General features: G+C 44.0%; 1 protein-coding gene across 6 annotated transcripts in view; it reads left to right on the top strand.

Moving 5' to 3' along the window:
• SPTBN1 (spectrin beta, non-erythrocytic 1) overlaps positions 1–24,111 on the top strand; it is a 114,502-nt gene that overhangs the window by 54,911 nt on the left and 35,480 nt on the right. For all 6 annotated transcript variants that reach the window (XM_077781999.1, XM_021537672.2, XM_021537674.2 and 3 more), the window contains 9 exons: positions 12,355–12,506; positions 16,868–17,041; positions 17,657–17,748; positions 18,107–18,187; positions 18,883–18,998; positions 19,907–20,019; positions 20,626–20,813; positions 22,079–22,196; positions 23,471–23,629. In XM_077781999.1, coding sequence (XP_077638125.1) covers positions 12,355–12,506; positions 16,868–17,041; positions 17,657–17,748; positions 18,107–18,187; positions 18,883–18,998; positions 19,907–20,019; positions 20,626–20,813; positions 22,079–22,196; positions 23,471–23,629 — 1,193 coding nt within the window. The remainder of the gene's footprint in view (positions 1–12,354; positions 12,507–16,867; positions 17,042–17,656; positions 17,749–18,106; positions 18,188–18,882; positions 18,999–19,906; positions 20,020–20,625; positions 20,814–22,078; positions 22,197–23,470; positions 23,630–24,111) is intronic.

Here is a 24,111-nt window from a genome sequence, read left to right as displayed (position 1 = left end):
GCGGTGGCTGGGAGAGCCCACGCTCACACAAAAGACCTTGTGCACTTGCTGCTGGAGCAAGGGTATCCCGGGCTGAGAGCCTCCTTTGTTGGGAGAGCACTACTGTAGCCAAACTAATATTAACCAGGATTGTAGCCCTGCTCAATGCCCCACTGTTCCCTAGAAAGGAGCTTAAAGAGAAAGACCCTTCAGTGTGCAGGGAAAGGCACAGCCAGGCAGGCATGCAGGCAGCCACTGGGACGTGGTCTGGGAGCCATGCTTCTGCCTTTCAAAGGGCTTGTGAAAGAGCTGACATTACCAAGTGGCCTTTTCATGGGATAACTGGTAGTGCTGATAATTCAGTATTCAGTCAAGTTTGGTTTGTTCATAAAAATATAAGCTGAAACAAGCCCAGTTACACTTATGTGACAAAGTGACCCTGGACAGGGTCACTTTGCTCTTTGGTGGGAATCAGTAGCATGCACGATCCTGCACTGATTTTAGCTAAACTGTTCAGGGAGAAGGTCACAAATATGATTCTTATGTATTATTTATATTGGCAAGAAAGAGCAGTATCATCCCAAATGACATTCTACATAAGGCGTATTTGGTGTCCTTGCAGAGACTTCAAGCATCTATGCCTACAGTATTGCCAAAATGGCTGGGCATGTGCTTCTTCGGATTGGTTTTATTTTGAGATTAGTGGCTTTAAGTTCTCTTGCCTCTTTTAGCTCTGTTGGGACTGTTTTCAGGTAGAGGAACTGGAGAAGTGCTCACCAAAGGGTCAGTGGAAAAAGTGCAGTGGCAAGGTACAAATATGATCTGTGTGGCCACAGCACTCTAATCACAAGCAAAGGGTGACCTTATGCCTTCAAAGATTAAACAAAACAACATGTGGTTACAAAGAGATTTAAGAGTTTATCTGAACAGAAAAAATGCTGGCTGCCCAGATTTTTCTTGGAATAAAACCCCTGTGGTTTAATAAAGATACCGAAATTTCACTTAATGGCTTGGCACACTGCAGAAAATTAGCCAATATGCAGCACCCACTTTTCAGATAGTATAAACCAATGCAGCCCCACTACAAGGAACTCCACAAACAACACAGTGTTGAGGGATTTTGTCTCTGAAATCCACTCCTCTTCCTACATTTTTCTCAAATAACAGCTCCCCTTGGTTTCAGCTTCTCTATACTAACACCATATATTGGGTTCTGCCTTCTCCTTTCAAAAAGCCTCCAAAGTCCTGTTCTTAATGTTCATTTTGTCCAGGGAGTGTTTCCAGTTTTTGGCAATATGATTTGATTATGATTTTGTTCCAGGAAAAAAAGAGAAGTGAAAACCTGACCATCCCATCTGTAGTCAATGAACTACCATTTGCTTTGGGTAATAATTAATTCTACATCTACTTTAGTATCTTTCCACAGTTATTTGGAGGGAAGCTAGACCTTGATAGTGCAACGGCTGCTTTTTTCAGGGTGTGTTCCTCTGTCAGCTCAGATTGCCTGGCAATATAATGGGAGAGACTGCTGTGAAATCGCAGATGTGACTGTGCTGTGATTGCAGGCTGATATGAGTAAGAGCCATTACAGAACAGCACTTAAGGCAGGCTCTGAATAAATAGGGGAGGTGTCTGGAAACATCAAATATTGGTGGTGTTCTGAACTTCTGACCTTTCTGTTATCCTTGTCACGGGAAGTTCAATAATTTGCGTTAACTTTACCTTTGAGTGCTGAGTCTCTCATGTTCTTCCTTCCCCTGTCTTTGTTCACCCTGTGAGGTGAGTTTCATTCTCACCTGGGATCAGGAACACAGTGTGCCACTTCTAGCTCAAGGAAGTCTCTTCAGAAAACTGGCAGTGCCTGCAGACTGTTTCCTGACTGTTCCCTGGTGATGGCCTGGCCACTGTCACTTGTGCAGGTGCACTGATAATCTGTCAGCTTTTAATAGGAGATTAAGTGCTGGTTCTATCTGGACCTGTTGCTCTTAGTTGTGGCCTTAAGTCCTTATGAGAGGAATTCACAGGGTGAGATTTGGAAGTTATGGAACATTTTTTCCATAGGTCCCCTGCTGCTGATATATTACTAAATGCTTCTCTCTCTGCCTCTCCTCCAAAATAAATATGTCTGATAGAGTATATAATAAAATTCCCATGATCTAAACCTTATTTACTGGAGCCTTTGCTCTTAACAGTTGACTTGCACCAGTGTTTGCCAGATGCTAATGATGCTCTGTGCCACTTGAAAGATGCTCCTGTGTCCTCTGCGCCTGGCGCCAGCTGTGTTCCAGCTAATTCCTCACTGCACATACTTTTTTCCTAAATAAAAGCAGTCACAAGTTGTCCTGGAGAGCAGACAACACTTAAGGACACCTAATATGTAAACCCTTTAACCATGCAGCATGTTCTGGCAGTGCCATCCCCCTCAGGGATGGATTGGAGCTCTGCCCTGGCGCCAGCAGAGCTGCTCCCCACGCTGGGTATGGCAGGGCTGGGACAAACACGGAATAAAACAGCAGCTCCAAGGGGACTTCCCACTGTTTTTCCTGAATGAAATGGTTGGGCAGGGAGTTGTGATCTCTGCAGTGCCCATTTTAGGGGGCTGGGTTTGTGGCTGTCCTTTCCCTCTCCTCCAGCCGTGTGAATGTGGCCCATCCTATCCAGTTCCTGGCAGGTTTCAGGTGTCCCTGTGTGAGCCACCTTTTGTTTTCTGTGCTCCACAACTCAGCTCTCCCTTCTGGTTTAGTTCCTGTTGCCAAGTTGTGAAACATTTCCCTGGCATCAGGTGCAGGTCACCGTGGCCTTCACATTCAGTAGTGTATTCATGGACCTTTTCGTTTTGCATAAGCATCTGGTGTATCTGAATTGGGCTGAAATGTGTGAAACATGTGTAAATTTGGAGACCTGAAAATCAGTGAGTCGACTGAGGCTTCAGGAACATAGAAATGAGTGTGAGGTGCCACAGTGCATTCTCATGCCTGTGCACCCATGTGATTTGGAGATGTGTAAGATGGGAGCAAACACAAATAGTGTGTGCAAATGTGCAATAGTTCTGTGCTTAACCAATACCTGAACTATGTTCTAATGACATGGCTGTTACACTAACAGACAACTGGAAGTGTTAATTAGACACTGAACTTTCAGAAGTTGCTTTTCCTTTATTAATTGCCATTACCTCATGGTCTGTTTGGGGCTATTTATTCTGGTTTTTTTTGGAGTTTTTAAGGAAAACACCACATCACCGATTCACTTTCTGAGGGGGAAAAGCCCAGAATATGGAGACAATGTGCAACATAGCTAAGGAGGCATCAGTGAAATGACTGTGATCAGAAGTTTTTGAGTGCTTTATAATTTTCTCACTGTGCTAAAAATGAAAGAAAGTGAAAGCAGATACTTGGGAGCTCTCCTGGATCCCTTCCACAGGAGCCACACCTTTGTCCCTATGTAGGGCCTTCCAATTGTTGCAGTCATGGCCTTGCACAATCAGTACAACTCACAAGTCCACTTTTAAGACTAGAAAGACAAGAAACAAGTGAAGTTTCTGAATGAAGATACACATTTAAGGTATTAAAAGTATAATTTTACACTAATTTCTTCAAATTTGCATTACCTTTTAAAACTCAGAGAGACTTTAGAGGGCTTCAAACAAAGGGGTTTTTTCTGGTACTGCTTTGAAACTTATTACCTGGGCAGGAAATACTGTGCTGGAAAGGGATCTCTTTTCCCCACTCTTGCATAATCCCAAAGGCTAAAATGATTTTGCTTAAACATGCCACATTGTCCCACAAAAGCAGATCAGTAAATGACCTTTGGATTGGAATCAAACAGGCAAGTAAGAAAATTTTGAGGTGAGGAACTAGAATGCATGTACAACTTGTTTGTGCCTTAGAAGTCCCAATAGAGTAGGTGTGGCATGCAAAGAAAGATTTCATATTATTGTTATTTTTTTAATTGCCACATGGATTTCTTAAAGTACTCCTTTACTATTCAGAGTGACTAGCTGGAATGTGTGCTCAAGTTGAGATCATGGTTTTCTGGTGCTTTTCTTAAGCAAGCAAACAGGTGAAGGTGTCAGTTCTGCCAATCTCAAAAGACATCATTTCCAGGACTTTCTTGGGAGCTCTGCATGATGGGTTTGCAGATTAGAGCCAGAGAAGATTAGGGATTTTTCCTCTAATGCTTCTTATTAGCAGTTTGTATCAAATCTCATTAAAATAAATGCATTTTTAAAACTCTCTTTTTAGAAATAATGGCATTTTTAAAATATCAATGTTCCTCCAGTAATACAAGTTATTTTTTAATGTAACCTACAGTATTTTTGTTGCTGTTACATATTCAGTTTCCACCTTTGGGATTTAGTTTGCTGAGCTATAGTCTGGCTTACCTGTGGTGCTGCTGCTTTTATTCAACATCCTGTCAGCACAGTGTAGTGCATCTGACTCTACAATATGGCATGCAATTAACAATAGTAAATTATTGTGTGGTCATGGAAACTGCAGGAACTAAACACATTGTTCAGCAAGGCTATGAATTCAGCTCTTATTAATCCTTGATCAACACAGTGGTTATTTAAATACATGTTCTTCCATTTAAAATATTTCTGTGATAATGAAAATTATAATTTAGCAGCAATTAATTGTAATGATAACATCTCTTAGCACAGAGATTTAATATTTTTAAATTATTAAATGCAGTTATTGTGGATTTCTTTATTTTCTATTCCTGCTTCTCTGTCATTAAGGTGAAATTAGATTTAAACATGAAACCAACAAAGGTCTGGCTTTCTTTCATCTATTCTTCATTCTGATTGCAGTGAGATTTTACAGAAGCACGGTCAAAACATACTACAGCTTTGACCTTGCTCTACATGTAATGTCTCAACTTGTGCCTCAGATGAAAGAAGAGATCCCACAGCCTTCTGAAATCTTTCAGTGGGATTCCATAGGAATACTGGCAGTGCAGTCTTCTGGCCTACTCCTATTTAAGCTTGCTGGAATTCATAGAATCACAGAATACTTGAGGTTGGAAGAAGAGTGTATTTGGTCCAGCACACCTGCTCAAGGCAGGGGCAACTCCCGTGGTAGATCAGGTTGCTTAGGGATTTGTCCTCCTGAGTTCTGGATCTTCCTAAGGTTGGAGTTCCCACAGCCTACGGGGGAGGTAGTGTCCCAATACCCTCACAGGGACAGCTTTCTTCTGGATATCCCATTGGGATTGCCCTTTCTTGGTTCCCCCCAGCCTTGCATCCTGGCAGGTCTCCTCCTACCAGGGTGGCATGTGCCACCGGAAGTGGTCACCCACAGTGCAGGGAATGCTCTGGAAAAGATGGGATTCACCATGCACTTTGCTGTCCTCACGGGGAGTGCCGAGTCCTGATGTTCATGTCTCTGTGATTCATCTCTGGTTAATGTCACTTACAATTCTGTATTTTCAAATCCCTGGCTAATGAGGGTCCCAGGCTAGGCACACAGGACCAGCAGGAATTACAGTGGGGGAATAGCAGTGTCAGTAGTCTTGTGCGAGAGCAGCTGCATTTCCTGCAGTGCTGAGAAGAGGGAGGAATGCTGAAAGGAAAAGAGACCAACAGAAATAATAAAACCCCCCAGCTCCTTCTTCTTAACCTTGCTTTCCTTCCCATAGACAAGTGGGAATCCACTGTAAAAACTCTTATCCTGCTGGGTTTGCTGAACACAGAAAGAAATAAGGTGGATTTGATGGGAAGGACCTGGTATGTTCCCTGCCCATGCCAAGCCTTGCTCTCATACTCATTCAACACTGCCAATCAGAGAGTGGTTTGGACACTTATAGAAAAATGTTCTTGTCCCCTTCAAAAATTCCCTGGCACTTCCCTGCATTATACATATAATATGTTTTAAAGGAAACTGCCAAGACCCCCCAGGATTGTGTGTACTTGAAACAGTGCAGTGACCTCAGGTTCTCATTGTTCTTCTGTGGGAATTTTGCAGTCAGTGTCCTGGGACAGGCAGATGCTTTTTCCATGCTCCTTTTGATGAAGTGATTTGTTTCTTACGCAGAGGGAAAAATGGCAGCAAGCACTGACATCAACTCAGCCATTAGGGGTTTGTATCCTTTTGTGTAAAATGCCAACAGCACTGAGACATTTTCCATGCTGCTTTTTAAAGGAGGCCCATTTGAACACTGCATGTCATGAGGCCAGAAAGTTACTCCTTTATTCATCTGTACTTCTGCTATTTTGCTGTAGATATGGCTTTGTAACATCTTTCTTCAGAAAGGAGGAAGAGGAGGCCACCAAGATAGTTACAGAAATGGAGCACCTCTGCTTTGGGAAAGGCTGAGAGAATTGGGATTGTTCAGCCTGAGGAAAAGAAGCTTCAGAGTGACCTGACTGTGGGCTGACAGAGCCTGAAGAAGGTACAAGAAAGATGGAGAGAGACTATTTACAAGAGTCTGGAGTGACAGGATAAGGGGGAATGATTTCACACTGACAGAGAGAAGGGTTAGATAAGAAAATTCATCCCTATGAGGGTGGTGATGCCTCGGCACATGTTGCCAAGAGCAGCTGTGGCTGCCCCATCCCTGGAAATAAACGTTTAAGGCTGGGCTGGATGGAGCTCTGAGCAACCTGGCCTTGTGGAAGGTGTCCTGGCCCATGACAGAGGGGTGGAACTGGATTATATTTAAGGCCTTGTCCAACCCAAGTCTGTCACTCTGTGATACAGTTTGGCATTCAGGCCTTGGTCCTTGTGATCATTTTGTTCAGTGGTCGTGTGCAGCCCAGGGTAGGTGGTGGTAATTGAAGCTGAGATGCATGTAGGTATTTTCAAGAGCAGCCCCCAGAAGTGTTAAATCATTTGAATTGCCCACTAAAGGTGGTGTTTCTGTAGCTGCTTTGCATTTCATACAGAAGAACCAGCAGTAGGTAGGGCCAGGGCCAGGTTGTTCCATTCAAGCCTGCCTGGAATATCAGAGGCTGGGCCCATGTCAGAGTTATTTCATGTTCTCTATAGCTCTTCACTTACTCCAACAAACAGTGAAGGTTATCACAGCACATCTGTTTGTGTTGTTTACTGATAAAATCTTATTTGATTACCACATTCTGGTCCCAGTAGCTGATCTGCCCTTCCCTCACAAATCTTTCTCAACTGAAAACCTCTAGGCACAGCTTGAATTTGTGAAGCTGTGAATGTTACTGGCTATTTCACTCCACATCCTTGCATCTCTGAGAAAGCATAGGGTGAATATCCTGTACCCTGAACACCAACAGTAATGGGAACATTGTCCTGTGAAAGGAAGCTCTGTTTTCTCTGTGCTCTGTGAAATGAGGATATCATCTTGGAAATTCTGGGAAGCTGTGGATAGAAGCAGAAGTGCTTAAAGGAGCACTCGGCTGATCTCTGAGTCAGTGGATGTTGCAGTGTTCATGTAGGACACACTGGATGCTATAATAACAAAAAGTAATAATTTTAAGCTGGAGAAATTACTTCCAGCATGGAAGTATAAGATGGTAACCTGCCAGAGATGGAGCTTTTGGAGTTAGGGATTAAAACATATCTGTAATTTGTCTTGAGGTCTTGCAGGGATCCACGGACAATGCCAGTGCCAAGAGCAGCAGCCCTTGGGCTGGGCTTAGCAGGAAGGCTGTTGTTGCCACTGATGGCTGGGCTGTTCTGAGGGGCTGAGAGCCCAGCAGCAGTTCCAGACTGCTCCTTTCAGCTCTCCAGTTTGTGCTCCAGTTTCACTGTTTGGGCTCCTTTGAGAGCACCCCTTTAGTGTGGAGGCTTTTACCCCTGCCCAGGGGCTGGTGAGAGCTGTCACACACCCTAAGTCATTTCACCTGTGCAGGGCTGGCAGCAGCATGGCCTGTTTACCACTCCATTTGAAAGGGATTCAAGGTCACTGTGTTGGAAATGTGGTTTGACCGGTATGGAAGTGATCAGGGTGTCTGGAAGCTGGTTTCAGCAGGCAGATAACAGGTAACCTTTGCCATGGCTTCTGTCGGTGCTGCTGCACTCAAAGGCCCTGGGGCCCATAACAGCCCCTGGCATGTGGGAGTACACAGGGTCATGGGGCCCACGTTGGTCTCAGGCAGCTCCTGCAGCCCTGCCTTTCCCAGGGCAGTTATTAAAACAAATTCACTATTATTCTGGCACAGCCCTATTGAGTTCACCCAGTGGAGCTGAGCGTGTGACAAAGGGGGTGATGCATGTGTCCCCCCCCTCACTGTCCCACAATGAGGACTCGTAACTGAGCTCTGTGCTTTCAGAAAGTGGACTGCATTTTTGTCAAATTTTTCTCATCAAATTAGTGGAGGAAGAATGGTCTTCCCTCAAAGGAGGAAGGGGTTAGATGCCTGTTTGTGATCCTGTCCAGCTCAGTTTATGCTTTCAGTATACCAACTCTGGTTTATTTACTAAACTCCTAAACAAAGTGAGTCCTTGATGCATCACAATCACAGTGCTGGAGTTTGCAAGCCCCTGTCTGGTGGTAGCATTGTCGTGGGGCCTTCCACATAAAGGAAATTTCCTTCCCAGTGCTGCTTCAAGATAAGTTGGATTCTCTATTATCGATACTGCTCAGAGAGTGGTTTCCTTTTTCCTGCTGTGCATGTTTTGCATGTTGCTCATTTCTCTTTACCCTTGGGAAACAAATGTTTTCACAAGCTGTAGGACACTTGGAGCTCCACCCATATCCTCTCATTTTAATTAATCTTCAAAATCCATAACGCTGTTTTTGAAAATATGAAGGACATTTGTCAAAGCCATCACATGAGGTTTGTAAATAGCACTCAAGGCCCATGGCTGATGTTAAATCCCTGGAATCACCATTCATGGATGCACCTGGCCTGTACTGTGGAGGTTTTTGCACATTAAGAGAGTCACAGTAGTGTTGTTTGCTTAACCAAATTCTCAGGGCTCTAAGCACCACATTTCTGTACATATCTTTCTTTATTTGAAACATACAATCAAAATTCCTTGGTTTTAATTCTGTGTGTGTTTTAACCTGAAACTCCAAAGCAGAAAAATAGTTTATCAGTTAGAAAGGGTTGATAAAAGCATTGCAAAAACCTGCTGTCATTGTGAAACACCATGTAGAAATAATCAGAGGAGGTTTTAACATGACCAGCCCCAGTCACACCACTTTCCAAATGGGCTTGGTTTGCTTTCCCACGTTGCGGGAGTGCAAGAGGAGTGAAGTGATGCGGGGTAAGAAGGGCTGTGCCTTCTCCCTCCAGGGGCTTCTCTGGCTGAGAGTGTCAGTGGGGAATTAGAGCTGTGCTGCACCTGTGCCAAGTGCGGGATAAAGCTTGCCCTTCCTGGGTGACTGCCCCATTAGGAGTCTGAAAGAGCTGCTGTGTCTCTCCAATGGCATTTTTCTGACATAAGTTGCTGGTTGTTCCCAAAAGTTGGCAGTGGCATGTAGGACCTGGCCCTTGTGTGGTGCCACAGGGTTTTCCCATGGGGCTGCACCCAGACAATCAGGAATTTCCCTGCTTTGGGCCCTGCATCCTGTAAATCAGAGGAGAGATGGAAAGAAAGTGAAAAGCCATGAATAGTTCTAGCACTGAAGTTGCTGGCGCTCATATGAAAAGCTGACTGTAGGCTCAGCACGAGGAGTTAGTGCTGGAACCAGCACAGCTGTGGTCCTAGTAGAGACTTTCACACTATTTTTAAGTGGTGGAGCCAGCAGGGAGGAGGCCACAGAGGATGGGTGGGGATCAGGTGAGAGGAGCTCAGGCAAGAGCGAGCTGGGGCGGGGGTGGAGGTGGGAGCCAGAGAAACCAACTGGGCCCTGTAGCTTCTTGCTGTAAACAGGAAATCGAGGCCGCTGAGAGCAAGGCTGAGGAAACGGGAAAGCAGAAGGGGAGAGGCAGCGACTGGCTTTGAACTCTAGAGTAAAGAAAACACTCCTAAGGGCACTACCATCAGCTCCACTTGCACAGAGTAGCTCCAGCCAGCCTGGATTCCCATCCTCTCCCTCCCTGATAGATCACTGTGCTTAAGGATGCTGAGGCAACACGCAAGACAAGAAGTCAGTCAAACTTTCTCCAGTTTTTGCCTGAAGAATGCACTTTGTCCTCCTTTGGGGCCACTGAAAGTGCTAAAGGTGGGAAAGCTTTTTGGGAAAGTGGCCTCAGAGCCGCATGGATGCTGTCCCCAGGAGGGACCTGTCTTCCCTGTCCTGGAAGGGCTGCTTTCTCTGTTGGCTTCCTTGACTTGCTTTCAACACCATAAGGTCCCAAGCTGGTGTCAGTTAATACCATGGCTCTAAAGGTTTCACAACATGACTTGATGTGTCACTGCATTTCCCACGTTGTGTCTTTCATTTGTTCAAAATTAGGCCCTGACTCTTCATCTCCTTTTACTAAACACATGGACATTCTTTTCCCATTCTTTACTTTCACTGTGACCCCAAACTGGGAGAATTATTGATAACCATAATTTTTGACCAAATATTTTTAAATGGTTGGCTTTAAGATGATATTTGATAGCTCTTTTTGTTTTACATAATATTTTGTATATCCAACTTCTATTTTCATGGTCCTGTACATTGGCATTTCTCTTTGGAATGAATGTAAGCACATTTCCAATGTAAGGGATCACTGAATGATGTGCTTCTGTGTAGAGACTACAGTGATTAAATAAACAAACTTGCTGAGCTGTTCTGAGGCTTGTACAAGCTGGTAAAAAGAGACATAATTTCTGATGGAATTTTCTTCAAAAATCACGAACTATTGCAAGGTTTCTCTTCTGTGACTCATTTCAAAAAATACTTCAAGTAAAGGCATGGATTACTAGACAAGCAGATATGCAGATACAGCATTCCCAGGCACTTGCTATAAATAGTTCATAAAAAATATATTTAAATCTAGTTGACACTAGCTGCAGTTCCTGCTGATCTCCTGTTCTCTTCCTCTATCACAGGGATCCTCTGCTCCATACAGAGTTAGGGCAAACACAAAAATGAAAACTGTCAGTTCACCCAAAGCATGTTGTTTTGTCACTAACCCTAGCTTTGACATTTTTCCAAGCCACATTTGTAATTTCACACCTTAACAGGTAGGTCAAGCTATCAAAAATGGGGCAGGTTCAGGGCAGTAGATTTGGTTACGTCTAATCACACTGGTAGGAAGGACAGGTTCAGAAATAAGTGGGAGGAACTGAAATCTTAGGGTGGGGTTTGTACAGTTGTGCAAACCACCACTCAGTGCAGGTCTGCTCTCCCTCCCACTCACCACCATTCTGTTATCTGATTTCTCTTCTTACTGTCTTTTCTTATTTTACTTGGTCCACAGCTTTCTCTCCTCTTCACTCGCAACATCTTTGTCATGCCACATCACCATGATCAGATTTTTGCTGCTGTCCCCAAGGTCCTGGAGACAGTGACTGCTTATGAACATGCTGGGACCATGTCCTCATCATGCTGCATTGCCAGGAAGGGAGCATATCCTTCCTTTGTGAGGACAGCATCCACCAAACCCCTGGGCAGTCAGATCTGGAATGTTCTCAGTGCTTTAAGCAACATTCTTGGACCTTTCAGAGCTGGGGGTGCTGCAGTTTAGGATTAATCTGTCTTCATGTCCTGTTTCTGCACATGCCAACAACTTTATAGAGACTGATGAGAGGCTTGGAATCTTGTCTGCCTGGGAAAGCAGAGCACTTCCATTCAGCTGTCTAACTGTGGCTTCCAGAGTCCAAGTCAGAACACCTGTGTTTGGACAAATTTGGTCTGTAGTATTTCCCAGCTCATTGAAATGACTTTTGGCTAACAAGGCTTCACCCAAAGCCCTTGGCAAAAGAATGTAACCACAGAGATGTATAATGTTTTCTGTCTGAGAGCTCTGGGCTTGGCAGATAGGAGCTGGGTAGGAGTTTGTGAATTAATGTGGACTGCAGTGAGCCTGTGCAGTAAGAGAGCTCTCACAGCCGTTTTCCTCTATAAACTGTTGTGAAAGACTCTGGAAAGGGAAGGTGGAAAGAATCTATTTTTCTATGGCTTGATATAAATGCTTGTCTACCTCAGGCATGCAGCTATGGAAAAATTAGTGTTGACATTGTGTAAATACAGTTACAACTGTTGAATCTGCAAATAAATATTGTCATGAGAAGGGAAAAAAGTCAGTGGGAAGCTTTGGTCTCTGTTCTCTATCATATTTATCTTAATCCAAAAGGACTTGTGGTATTTTGAGGATCTGCTATGGATTTGTGTGTGTGTTCCAGAGCAGGTGAACTCAGCAGGTGAAGAATGGTGGGTTTTCAATGAAAAGTCCTAATTTCATCAATGATTCTCCCAAAAAGACAAGCCATACCTTTGATTTAATCTTAAATTGAGCATCCCATTTTCACCTAGAAATGTGAGCTGTGATTTATTTTGAGTAATATTATGTTTTCCCCACAGATGAACGTGAGGCAGTTCAGAAGAAGACCTTCACAAAGTGGGTGAATTCCCACTTGGCTCGTGTGTCCTGCCGAATTACAGACCTGTACACTGACCTTCGAGATGGGAGGATGCTCATCAAACTCCTGGAAGTGCTTTCAGGAGAGAGACTTGTACGTGCTTATTGGTATCCATTCTGGGGGGATTGGGTTGGGTTTGGGTGGGGTTTTGTGAATCCTTGTCTCAACTGCAGTATAGGAAATCTGGGTGCTGAGGGTTCAGCACTGAAAATATCTTTTTATATATTAAAGGAAAAAACAAAAAAAAGAGAGCTCTATTGCTTCAGCTGGATCCAGTCACCAATAAAATGCCTTCCTACTGGCTTCACTGGGAATCAAAGGAAGTCTTCTTCAAAGGTTCCTTGCTGGTAACATGCTGAGTGCTTCCACCAGCATGTTCCCTGCTCCCAAATCTGACAGGCACAGAGTACAAAATGTTCCTGAGCCCCTTAGATCCTTTGGTGGTGGCGTGTTAGGTATGCTGTGGGACATTCCTGGGCCCTGTGGGCAGTGGCCCATTTCTCTGTTCACAAACCCTGCACTGGTGCAGGTGTAAGGTCTGGCACATCCCTATTCTCCCTTCCCAGATCATGCCAGGGCTGTGCAGGACAACAACTGGAGAGGGCCACATCACCTTGGGAGCAGCTGGAGGTGTGTTGATTACACCCCACTGCTGAGGAATGTCCCTGAGTGTACTTGATTTTACTTGGATAGATAAGGTTTGGGCTTTCTTTGGTTAGGGGTATATCCAAAATCAATATAAATAAATGGGTCAAATTCTTTCTTTGGGTGTGCTGAGGCACCCTCTTGGTACCAGCACAAGGAGTAGTTAGTAAGAAAGTCCTTGTAGTGGAAAATGCTGCTGCACAAGAGGAAAATTGGGTGCCAGGAAATGGCTGGGTATCAGCTTCTCCTTCAGTTCCTTAAATGATGACGATGCTCTTAACTGCCTAATTTAGAGCAATCTTTTCAAAGAAATGCCAGTCTTTATCTAAGACCCAAGGCTGCAGGGGGCTGGGTAATCACTTGTCATCAATCTCTCCTATTAGTGGAGCTCTGTTGCTTAAGACTGGTTAATGAGTGGAACATATGGCCCAGTGTAGTGTGCGTGTGTGTGTTTTGTGTAGAGGCAGGATCAGAGCTGCCTGAGTGCATCTGGGAGGGCGAGGGAGTTGGCATGTGCACAAAGTGCCTGTGTGGATGGGGTAACAAATCGTGGTGTTCATCAGCTGCAGTTTGCTCTGAGCCCCTCTCTGTCACTGCCAGACTGCTCACCTCAGCAGTGTGTTGAGTTTGAAATGCTCACTGCAGATAGTAGGTATTCCTCACACAGGGATTGTTGAGATGAACATGCCCCATTATTTGAGGGCTGAGATGCCAACTGTATCACCTCTGGTTAAATCTGCCTGTCTGCCTGTCAAAATTTGACTTTCAGCAGCAAATAGGAAGCTCAGAGCAATCCCATGGCTGTGGTTGCACTGTTCATTTCCATATTTCACTCCAGGTTTTGGAAAATGCAAACAAAGCTGGGGCAGCTATGGGATGGGGAGAGGACAGGAGCTTCCTGGAGCTGCACTTGCATCACTGTGTCTGACATTGGTAGCTGCCTGCACCACCACACATTCTTTTTGTAGCTTCCTTATCTGAAGCTGGAGGACAGCAGGCTCTGTTTGAACAGTGCATTCCACCACACCTTCCTCTGCAAACTAGAGTAAACACAATGCACTAAACCTTGAGACAATTACACACACCAAAAGTATTCCAGGAGAATCTTACACACACCAAAAATATTCCAGGAGAACTGCCATGCAGCCTCCACTTGCTGTAGTTCTTCAGGTTTTGGAATTTATTTTAGTCAATATTAGATAGGTTCTGACATCTCCATGGCACTCCAGAGAAATTTGAAGGCAGATCTTATGCAGAAGGCTTAAAATCAAGACAAGAAACATCAAATGGTAAGAAAGCAGAAACTAGCATAGGTGAATATCCCATAAACATGGTGTATTTACTGGTGCAGTGGAACAAACAGAAGTTGTTTCCTCTCTTTTGAAACTGGGATTCAGATTCAGGGGCCTGTGGAGCAGAGTCCAGGATTTTGGATGCCGGTCAGGGAAGCAGGGCTGCTCTTTGCCCTCTCACTTTGATTGCAAAACCCTGCATTTTCCAAAATTTGCTGTGATTTTTGTTGATGAAGACCCACAGTCTTTGAGGTGTGTTGGAGAAATTCAGAATGAGAGCAACTGATAACAGCAACACCTACATCTTCCTGACCTTGCTCGTTTGATTCCTAATCTTAGTGTTTAGTCCAGACCTTACAGCATAGTGTCCTCTGCACAGCAGTGTTTGGGAGGAAACTGATAGCATGCAATGCTCTCACTGAACACAGTGGGAAAGAATCCAGCCAGCATGAAAGGACAGTTGTAATTTGGTTTGCATGCACTGTTAACCGGCTTCTCCCAAAGAGAAAAATAAAGCTGGGAATTGTTTTTGACCTAAGATTAAGCATTTAGCTCAGTTTCTTCCCTAACCAAATTAAGGATTAGTAAATTCCTTGCAATTTCTGGAGTCTAAAAGGTCAAACCACTTAAGCACATTCTCTGTAGTGAATTCTGTCACATTTTCACTTGGAAAAGAGGAAGGGTTTTGATGTAAAACCAGTTTTCCTGTAATATGTATGTGAGGAATCTGGGTTTGGTACTTTCTTTCCCTCCACTCAGTGTCTGGATCTGTGTTAGCCCGATGAAAGTGCAAGATATGTCTCACTATGCCTCATCCTGAGGCTATGCAGGGGAGTGTAGCAAGCACAGCCACACCTCGAACAAACCAGACTCAGACACCTCTTCCTCTACATAAAACATCTCTGGTGAATGGTTTTGGCTCTGTAACCATGGCAATGGAGCTTCTGAGAGCACAAAATGAGCTTTTTGAATCCTTTTCTGCTCAGTAGTTTGAGGCAATAAAGGTGGTGCAGGTACTGCTTTGGGCAGTGGGAAGGGCTGTGTTAAGGCAGAGGGGACAGGCTGGGGTCTGCCACTGCTGCTGAGAAATGGCCACAGTCACAAGTAATTCCTGAGCCTTGGGAACATCCTTGTGCAGGTGAGCAGGCCTGGGAAGCTGCTTCAGGGCTCCAGGTGTGGCCATGGGCTGAGATAAGCCGTGGGCCAGAGCTGCGGGTGCAGCCAGGCCTCCATGTTCCCTCCTGCCCTGGAACTGCCTCCTACCTGTGTTTTGTTTTGCAAGGTTCAGTCAAGCCTTAGGTCCAGCTTTTTACGCTCCTAATGATGGTGCCAGCTAAAGGCTGGGTCCCAGATTGTCCCTGCTGGGTGAGGAATCTCTGGGAGGCTTCAGCCAACCATGTAGCTCTCTCCTGCTGCTTCTGCTCCAGCTGTGGCTCTTCGCACTGGCAGCATTTGGGATGGATGGGGTGTGCACAGGAGGCTGTACATGCAATCTGGGCCTCTTTGGAGGGCCTTTTAAACTCCAAAGCAGAGGGAGTCTCCTGGAAATTCTCCCCCTTGCTGTGAGCGGTGGGTTGATCCTGCATTATTCCCCAGCCTTTGGAGGAGAGCAGACCCAGTCTGAGTGAGGCAGAAGCTGGTGGCCTCAGGGTTTGTGTGTCTCAAAAGGTATCTTCTTGCATGGCTTCCCTCTCCACCATCTCCTGTGGCATAGGCTGTATTTCCAGGGACTGTACCATGGCACTAACTGAAACTCTTCACCTTGAATGCAGGCTGGGGCAAGGATACTGTCTGAGTTTTTTCCATGGCCAATTAATTACATTCACTGCAGAAAACAATGAAATTATGGCAATTAGTAGTTTGGCTGAGTACCTTTGGTGACATCCCAGTACACACTGAATAGGCTATTCAGCTGTAATCCTCATCTGCACAACAAAGTTCCCTTAATTTTATTCAGTATTACAGCAGAATTCTGGATGAGATGACACATTTTTGCAGTTGCACTGGGCCTTCACATAATTGTGTTATATTGGTGTAGCTGATTTTTTAATTAGTATTTTTTCCCATGAAGAAAAATTTGTAATCAATGTCTGTTACTTTCTTACTTTTTTATCTGATTTCCTGACCAAAGAAAAGCAATGCCACTTCCTTCTGGAGGAGATTTACTGACTAGCTAAAATCTGAGTTTGTGAGTGAATATCCTAGAGAGGAAACACAAGGGAAGTAAGCAGGAAAAATCCTTTGAAAGGCAAAAGAAACTGGGGCCATGTGTCCAGCTCAGGTCCAGGATACTGGTTTTTCCACCAAGGGTTTGGTACCTGATTCCATTATCCTGGTGAAAATGGGGCGGAATATCCAATGAGTGGTTTTGTCCCTGGAATTTGAGGAACAATTGCAGCATTACTTCCTGGGAGTGGTGATGCACCAGCCAGAACTGAAAAGTTTACAAGCTCTGATTTTTTCCCCCTCCCATCTACAGTAATAAATATTTTTTTTATTCTTCCTTTTACCTTCTAGCCTAAACCAACTAAAGGAAGGATGCGCATCCATTGCCTGGAGAATGTGGATAAAGCCCTCCAGTTCCTGAAAGAGCAACGAGTGCACCTAGAAAACATGGGATCTCATGATATTGTGGATGGGAATCACAGGCTGACCCTTGGCCTTATTTGGACCATTATTCTGAGATTCCAGGTGGAGTTGTGTGTACACACAGATACATGGATGAGCTTTCCACACCTGTTTGTCACATGCTTCACTGTGCATTTTAGGAGCAGAGTGCTCTCAGGTGCTCCCCTCTGATGGGAGAGAGAAAAGCTTGGGAGCCTGTCAGGATAAATCAGTCTCTGTGGTGCTGCTGACCTGTGATGAGAGTTTCCTGTGGAGAAATTCATATGGTTTTATTTCTAAATCACTAATACATGTGAAGCTCCAGTCTCCACACTAGATCCAGGAGGAAATGCTGCCCTGAGCTGCTCTCCAGCTGGTTATCCATAACCTGGCTGGTTTGGCACTGACATGGATTAAGGGTGCCCACAGGAATTATTTTAGTGTCCCAGCTAAGGCTGGACATTTCTTGTTTTCCAGCAAGTTCCAGATTGGTCTTTGCCCTCAGCTAAAAAAGGCTGGAAAGTCCTTTTGCAGAAAGAACAATACACCCATATAATAAATATATGACTCATAATAAATAGCATAGTAATAAACATTTAATAGCATTAATTTTGGTGTTTCCCAGCATTCCTTTCACCTTTTCCAAAAAGGCATGGTGTTTTCTCAGAGAAATATTGAAATCTTCTATGTTACTTTTAGATCCAAGATATCAGCGTTGAAACTGAGGACAACAAAGAGAAGAAATCTGCTAAAGATGCTTTGCTTTTGTGGTGCCAGATGAAAACAGCTGGGTGAGTGTGGATTAAGTAATTACAGCATTTTGAGTTTTTGTTGAAATAATTTTAAATGGGCAAACTTATATCTTCTTAAGTGGATTTAGAGAGAGGGAATTCAAGACAAATGAGTTGATGTTTACAAGTCAGAAAAGTCTGAATTTATGATGTTATTTCTGGGTGATAAACACACATCTGATAATCCATGAATATATATAGTAATATGCTGACTCTTTTTCTCCCTATTCTGAAGAAATAACGACACTTTCATGGGAAACTTAATGTCTTCCTGCTCTGGCTTTTGGTGCCAGAGTGTGCAGCAGAGCTGCACTGGGGATGCTGTATTGATTGCACTCTCCTTGTTTTTGTTCTGCAGGTACCCCAACGTCAATATTCACAACTTTACGACAAGCTGGAGGGATGGGATGGCGTTCAATGCACTGATCCATAAGCACAGGTACATGTGGCTCAGTGTCTGCCCTAGTTTTGCAGCTACCTTGCAGCTTAATTTTAAAAATCTATGAAGAGCAGGAAGTTGAGGAGTTGCTGAGAGTTTTAGAGCAGCTTGCCTTGTTTTGAGCTTTACAGCTCTTGTGGTCATTGTGAGCTTGGCTGGGCAGCAGCTTCTCACACCACAAGTCAAAACAGTCTGTGTTTGGTTTCAAGGGCATAAATTACACCTGTGATTATTTGGGTTTGGTTTGGTTCTTGTACCTCAGTGAGTAACCCATGTCCAGGTAAGGAACTGGGGGGCAGGAGTGGGGAAGCACACCCAGAGCAGCCTGGAAGGAAAGGAAATCCCTGCCTGAGGATGGCAAGATATGGTGCCAGGCTGTTTATGGCAAACTCAGGCAGAGTTAATCCGGATGGATTGCATGCTTCTGTGGGCATGAGGAGAGACTCATGACCACAAGTTTGTTCTTCTCTTCTCCAGGGTCACCTTCCGTGCTGTTAAGCTCTCCCCTTCTTTCTCCCATGGCCAGGTCCTGCTGTGCCATGTGCTGGGCATTGCTTCTTTCCTTTAATGCTGCTGGGAAATGCACAGGGCACATGAAACCTTGGCTGGGTTTTCTAAGGGTTGGAGATTTTAGGTCATTTGAGGGTGGGTGCACTGTGCTTTGGGAAATCTAAAGCATTTTCCATCCTGTCTAGGCCTGATCTGATTGATTTTGACAAACTGAAGAAATCAAATGCACACTACAATCTGCAGAATGCTTTTAACCTTGCAGAGCAGCACCTTGGTCTTACCAAGCTCCTGGACCCTGAGGGTAAGAATTCCAGCAGTTTCAGCACTTAAGGGCTCTTTCCTCCCACCCCTCCATGTCAAAGCACATCTGGCTTTTTGTGTCCAAGAGCAGCTGGATGCTGCTGACTCACCTGGTGATACAGGCAGAGAGGGAAGTAGAGAGTATGAGATGTCTCCAGCAGCAAACTGAGCAGCAGTAGCACAAGAGCTCTTAATCCTGTGTTTATTTACTGCCATCTGACAAGTTTGTTGGCCTGGCCATGTGTCCATAAAGTCATTCCAGTCAGATGCTTTATTTACTGCCATCTAACAAGTTTGTTGGCCTGGCCATGTGTCCATAAAGTCATTCCAGTCAGATGCTTCCTTCTGAGAAAGAGGAGCAGAAGAGCAGAGAAGCTTCAGCCTGTGCTTCTGTGGGAGTGTGTGTGCTCCCAGTGCTGGGGCAAGAGCCTTTTGTGTCACAGGGCAGGTGTGATGTGTTTGGGCAAGTTTCTTCTTGCTTATTTTCCAGTGCCTCAGAATTGCTGATAAATATTTTGTTTTCCAGCTGTATCTCTCAGATTCACCTGGACAGACTTAAGTTTGAATTCCTCTCTCCAGATGCCAAGACAGCACTGAAGTTATCAATTAACAGTAGTTCTGTCAACTCACACTGCCACCAGAGGAGTTATTTGGCTGAGCACAAACTGTGGCAAAGTCTGGAACTTGACTGTAAAACCCAAAGGCCCCAAGTTTTAGCCCCAGTCCACACTGCTGCCAGAATTAATGCAAAGCTGCTCAATTTACTTTTAATTGGGATACCAACCATAGGGGCTGAACTGCCACTGAACCCATCTCTGACTCCCAAAAGTAAACTTGGTGCATTCTGAGCTCTGTTGGTGTAACCCCTGCAGCCTCAGCATGCTGAGATAACTCTGGTTTGGTTTGCAGATATCAGTGTCGATCACCCTGATGAAAAGTCAATCATCACCTATGTGGTGACATATTACCACTACTTCTCCAAGATGAAAGCTTTGGCTGTTGAAGGAAAACGTATTGGAAAGGTCTGTCAGTTTAAATTATAAGTTGTTACAAAGCAGGTGAAATATTTCTGATTTTCTTTTTCCTCTTGGGTGTTAATTTTTTAAGAGTCCACTCTCTGGTAATTTTGACTTTTTTTTTGCTTTTGAACATATTTTGAATGTTAAATATTCCCATGTGACTATGAGAAGTAGTTAATTTCCAGCTGCCTCACATTAGAAAACATTTGGCTGGTGATTTATTTTTGCTTGTTCATTTTGCGTCATTGCTACTTTTCCTTTCTCATTAACTGCTCCCCACCCTCGGGGCCCTCTCTCTCCTCTGGAAAAGTCCCTCATTTAAAACACGTGCAGTCATTCTCTGTCCTTTGGCAATGTTGCCCCGATCCTTACAGCTGGCAGACTGAACATTAATCTCTATGTGAGCCTCAGCTCTGCCCCTCTATTGCTGTGGGATCTTGGGAATTTAGTGCTAAAAAATGCCAAGCTCTCATTCCTCAGGGATCCCAGCAGTGAGAACTCTGATTCGCAGCTCAAGTCTCCCAACAGTTTCTTTTATGTGGCTTGTTGGATTTAAATGACTGAAGAGCACTGCCCTTGTGATTCATGTGTGTTGTACTGCTGCTGCAGGTGCTTGACAATGCCATTGAAACAGAGAAAATGATAGAAAAATATGAGTCCCTGGCTTCTGACCTGCTGGAGTGGATTGAGCAAACCATTATCATTCTCAACAATCGCAAATTCGCCAACTCTCTGGTTGGGGTGCAGCAGCAGCTGCAGGCATTCAACACTTACCGCACAGTGGAGAAACCACCCAAGTGAGTTTAATCTCAGCTTAACACAACAGTCAGTGGTCTTGTTGGCTTAGTCGCTCATTGATTTTTTTTTTAAAAACAAACACATCCAAGTAATTTTAGTTGTGGCTTAAGAATTTATTTTCCTGAGCAAGCCCAGCTCTCATATTCCTGATTGGTACTCATCAATGTTACTTGGGGTCCATTTGCTTTGTGCTGTTCAGTGTGCAGCACCAACAAGAAAAGTGTGTGCCCCACAGGATCTGGGAGTCCTGGAAGCTGTCTCTGCCCTGGGATGCCTGTCTTATCATATAAGTGGTAATAGCGTACTGTGGTAGTACAGTAATGTCACCGCTTGTGCTTTTAATAGCAGTGGATAATACCAAAATGCTGCTATTAAAAGATCCCTACTGCTTATCCAACATGAAGAGGAAGCGTGTCTGGGTTTGTCAAACAGCTCTATTTACTCAAACTGATACAAGCAAAACTGGGCAACTTATTTCTGGAAAGCCTCTTTTAGGATTGTGATATCAAATCTGTTTGTTTTTTTTGTCTAAGTTGAGTTCTAATGAATAATAATCATGACTCAAAACATTACACAGGATCCAGGCTTATTCTAAAATTCCAGACTATTCCCTAATGCCCATAGAGTTTGTTTATTTCCCAGGTGTACAGCACAGGGAAAACAGTGGGAAGAGTTTATTGACTGCAAAGAGTTTTAAATAGAACTTCCATTTCTTGTGCCGATGGAGTGAACTAGGACAGTGTATGTACTAGAATTAAAAAAAAAGCCTTTTCCTGTCCCCCAAGGGGTTTAAATCCAAACACTCAGGCAGCTGACTTCTGTGAAGTTGCTTTTGCTGTCTGGCCCAACTGGCTCCAGGGGAAGCATGGGCTATTTCCATTGCTCCCAGCTTCCACACAAGATGGAGGTGTTTATGTGACTGCACCATTCACCATGACATTTTAAACAAGTGCTTTATTATAGTTTATTGTAGTCTGCTATATTAAATGCTTTATTGAAGTGCTTCCCTGTGAGGGTGGTGAGGCCCTGGTACAGGTTGCCCAGAGAAACTGTGGCTGCCCCATCCCTGAAAATGCTCCAGACTGGGTGGGACAGGGCTGGGAAAAAGCTGGGAAGGGTGCCTGCCCTGGCAGGGGGTGTAACTGGATGGGTTTTAAGGTCCTTTCCAACACAAACCATTTTGTCAATCCATGATTCTATGATTATACCTTAGCAGTAATGAAAGTTTGATTGTAACTCGATTCTCTTGCAAAATTTTGTTTAGATTTACAGAAAAAGGAAACCTGGAAGTGCTGCTTTTTACCATCCAAAGCAAAATGAGAGCCAACAATCAGAAAGTGTACATGCCAAGGGAGGGAAAACTCATCTCTGACATTAATAAGGTAAACTGAGCAGCTCCTCCCCTGTGACTCGGGATATTGCTCTTTTCTCTCAACAGCATTTGTTCTTCTCAAAAACATTTGTGATAGCCAGCCTTGTTGTGGGGGCTGTAAGGGATGGATGAGGTCGGGTGACCTTTTCCTGTAGCTTGGACTTACTACCCTAAGCCAGGTCTGGGTTGCCCACAGCATCTGTAGGAGCTTCTTTTCCTGGGGGTGCCAGCTCTGCCTTGCACCTCATGGTCCTGGCTTTTGAAGAGAAGTGACAGAAGGCAGCAGCAGTAGGTGCTGTGCCCTCCCCTTCACCTCTCAGTACCCTGACTGGGCATCATGGATCCCTCTGGGGTCCTCGTTCTCTGCTGCTGCAGCTGGCAGGGCAGGGCTGGGCACAGAAGATTTGACAGGCTCTCTCAAGGATAACAAACGGCTTCAGCCCGGCAGCTTCCTCCTTTGTGTTTGATCATACTTGGCATTCCCAGACCAGCTGTTGTGGGTGTCTGTGGCCTCATCCCAGGGAGAATCAGATTGTTCAGTTCTCCTGGTTGCAGGAGGAATGCCCAAAATAGTTGCGTTTCAGGCAGTTTCACATCTGTTTGGATTTAGATTTAGTTTGTGTTTAATTCAGGGTATTTTTTTTGTCTGTAAGAAGATCTGAAAGGTGATTAGCTGACTTCCAACATGCTTCTAAGAATTCTGATTTTTGTAATATTATCATAATGCATATGAATAACTTGTGTCTTGGGGGTAAAAAAGGACTTGTAAGCACCAAAAGTAACCAAATTCTGCAGTTGTTTTCTTTTCCAAAGTGTAATAAAGACCAACAGTTTTATATTGATTCTGGAGGTGAGGCCATGAATCTCTAATTCCCATTTCCTAAAGGAAGAAGATAGAATCTACTTGTTTGGGAGTAGCACTCAGGAGATTTTATTTTTTTAAATAAACACTTTCTTACACATTCAAGCCAAGTGGTTTCCTTAGGCTTTGTTGGGAAGCGGGGTAAGAAAGGACAAGAGAAAATCCATCTGAGATAAACAACTTGCTCAGAAAATGACTGACTAAATTGAAAACAGATTTTAAGTCATGTGTTTATATTAGCAAACAAGGTGTAGGGCAGGCCAGTGCAAACTGGATTTATGGGCTTTAAATAATTGAACCAGTTTGGTGAAAGTTGCCTGTAGTGACTACAGCCGTGATTTCATGCAAAGGATATGGGATTTATCATAATCTTGTAAGAATGTGTTGCTTAGAAGCTGTGTGTTTTTCCTCCACATCTTCAGGCCTGGGAAAGACTGGAAAAAGCTGAACATGAAAGAGAACTGGCACTGCGAAATGAGCTCATCAGACAAGAGAAACTGGAACAACTTGCACGGAGATTTGATCGCAAAGCAGCTATGAGAGAAACTTGGCTAAGTGAAAATCAACGTCTTGTTTCTCAGGTGCTGCTCTCAGAAATTGTCTGGGTTGGCTAAAATGGTTCCCATGAGTAATTGCAGGATGCAGTTCTTGCAAGGAGAACATTTTCTTCCCTGTGATATCATACTTTACTACAATCTATGCGTGTGTATATTTATTTATTGTATTTAGTTACTCAATATTTGTATGTATTGTACATCCTCTCTTTTATACATTTTGAACCTACCAGCCTGTGGTCAGGAGAATTTGATGAGGAAATAACTACTCACAGTCAATATTTTCTTTATCTGAATATTTTGGTGAGTTCAGTGAAATTAGCCCAGGAGTTGATTTTATTGTTTAATATTAGAGGTGATAATATTAGATCAACCCCAGACCAATCCTGATGGCCATGTGATTCTTCCCCCAAAGGCAGTGAATAATATCTCTGATTTTCTCAGTGGCTCTTTATTATCAGAGGCATCTCTTATTTTATTTAAAGAAGACACTTGGGAGCATTTTGAGG

This window comes from Lonchura striata, chromosome 3 (genome assembly GCF_046129695.1).
Source record: "Lonchura striata isolate bLonStr1 chromosome 3, bLonStr1.mat, whole genome shotgun sequence".
In the NCBI taxonomy this organism is placed as follows: domain Eukaryota; kingdom Metazoa; phylum Chordata; class Aves; order Passeriformes; family Estrildidae; genus Lonchura; species Lonchura striata.
This window is presented reverse-complemented; position numbering and strand designations above follow the sequence as displayed.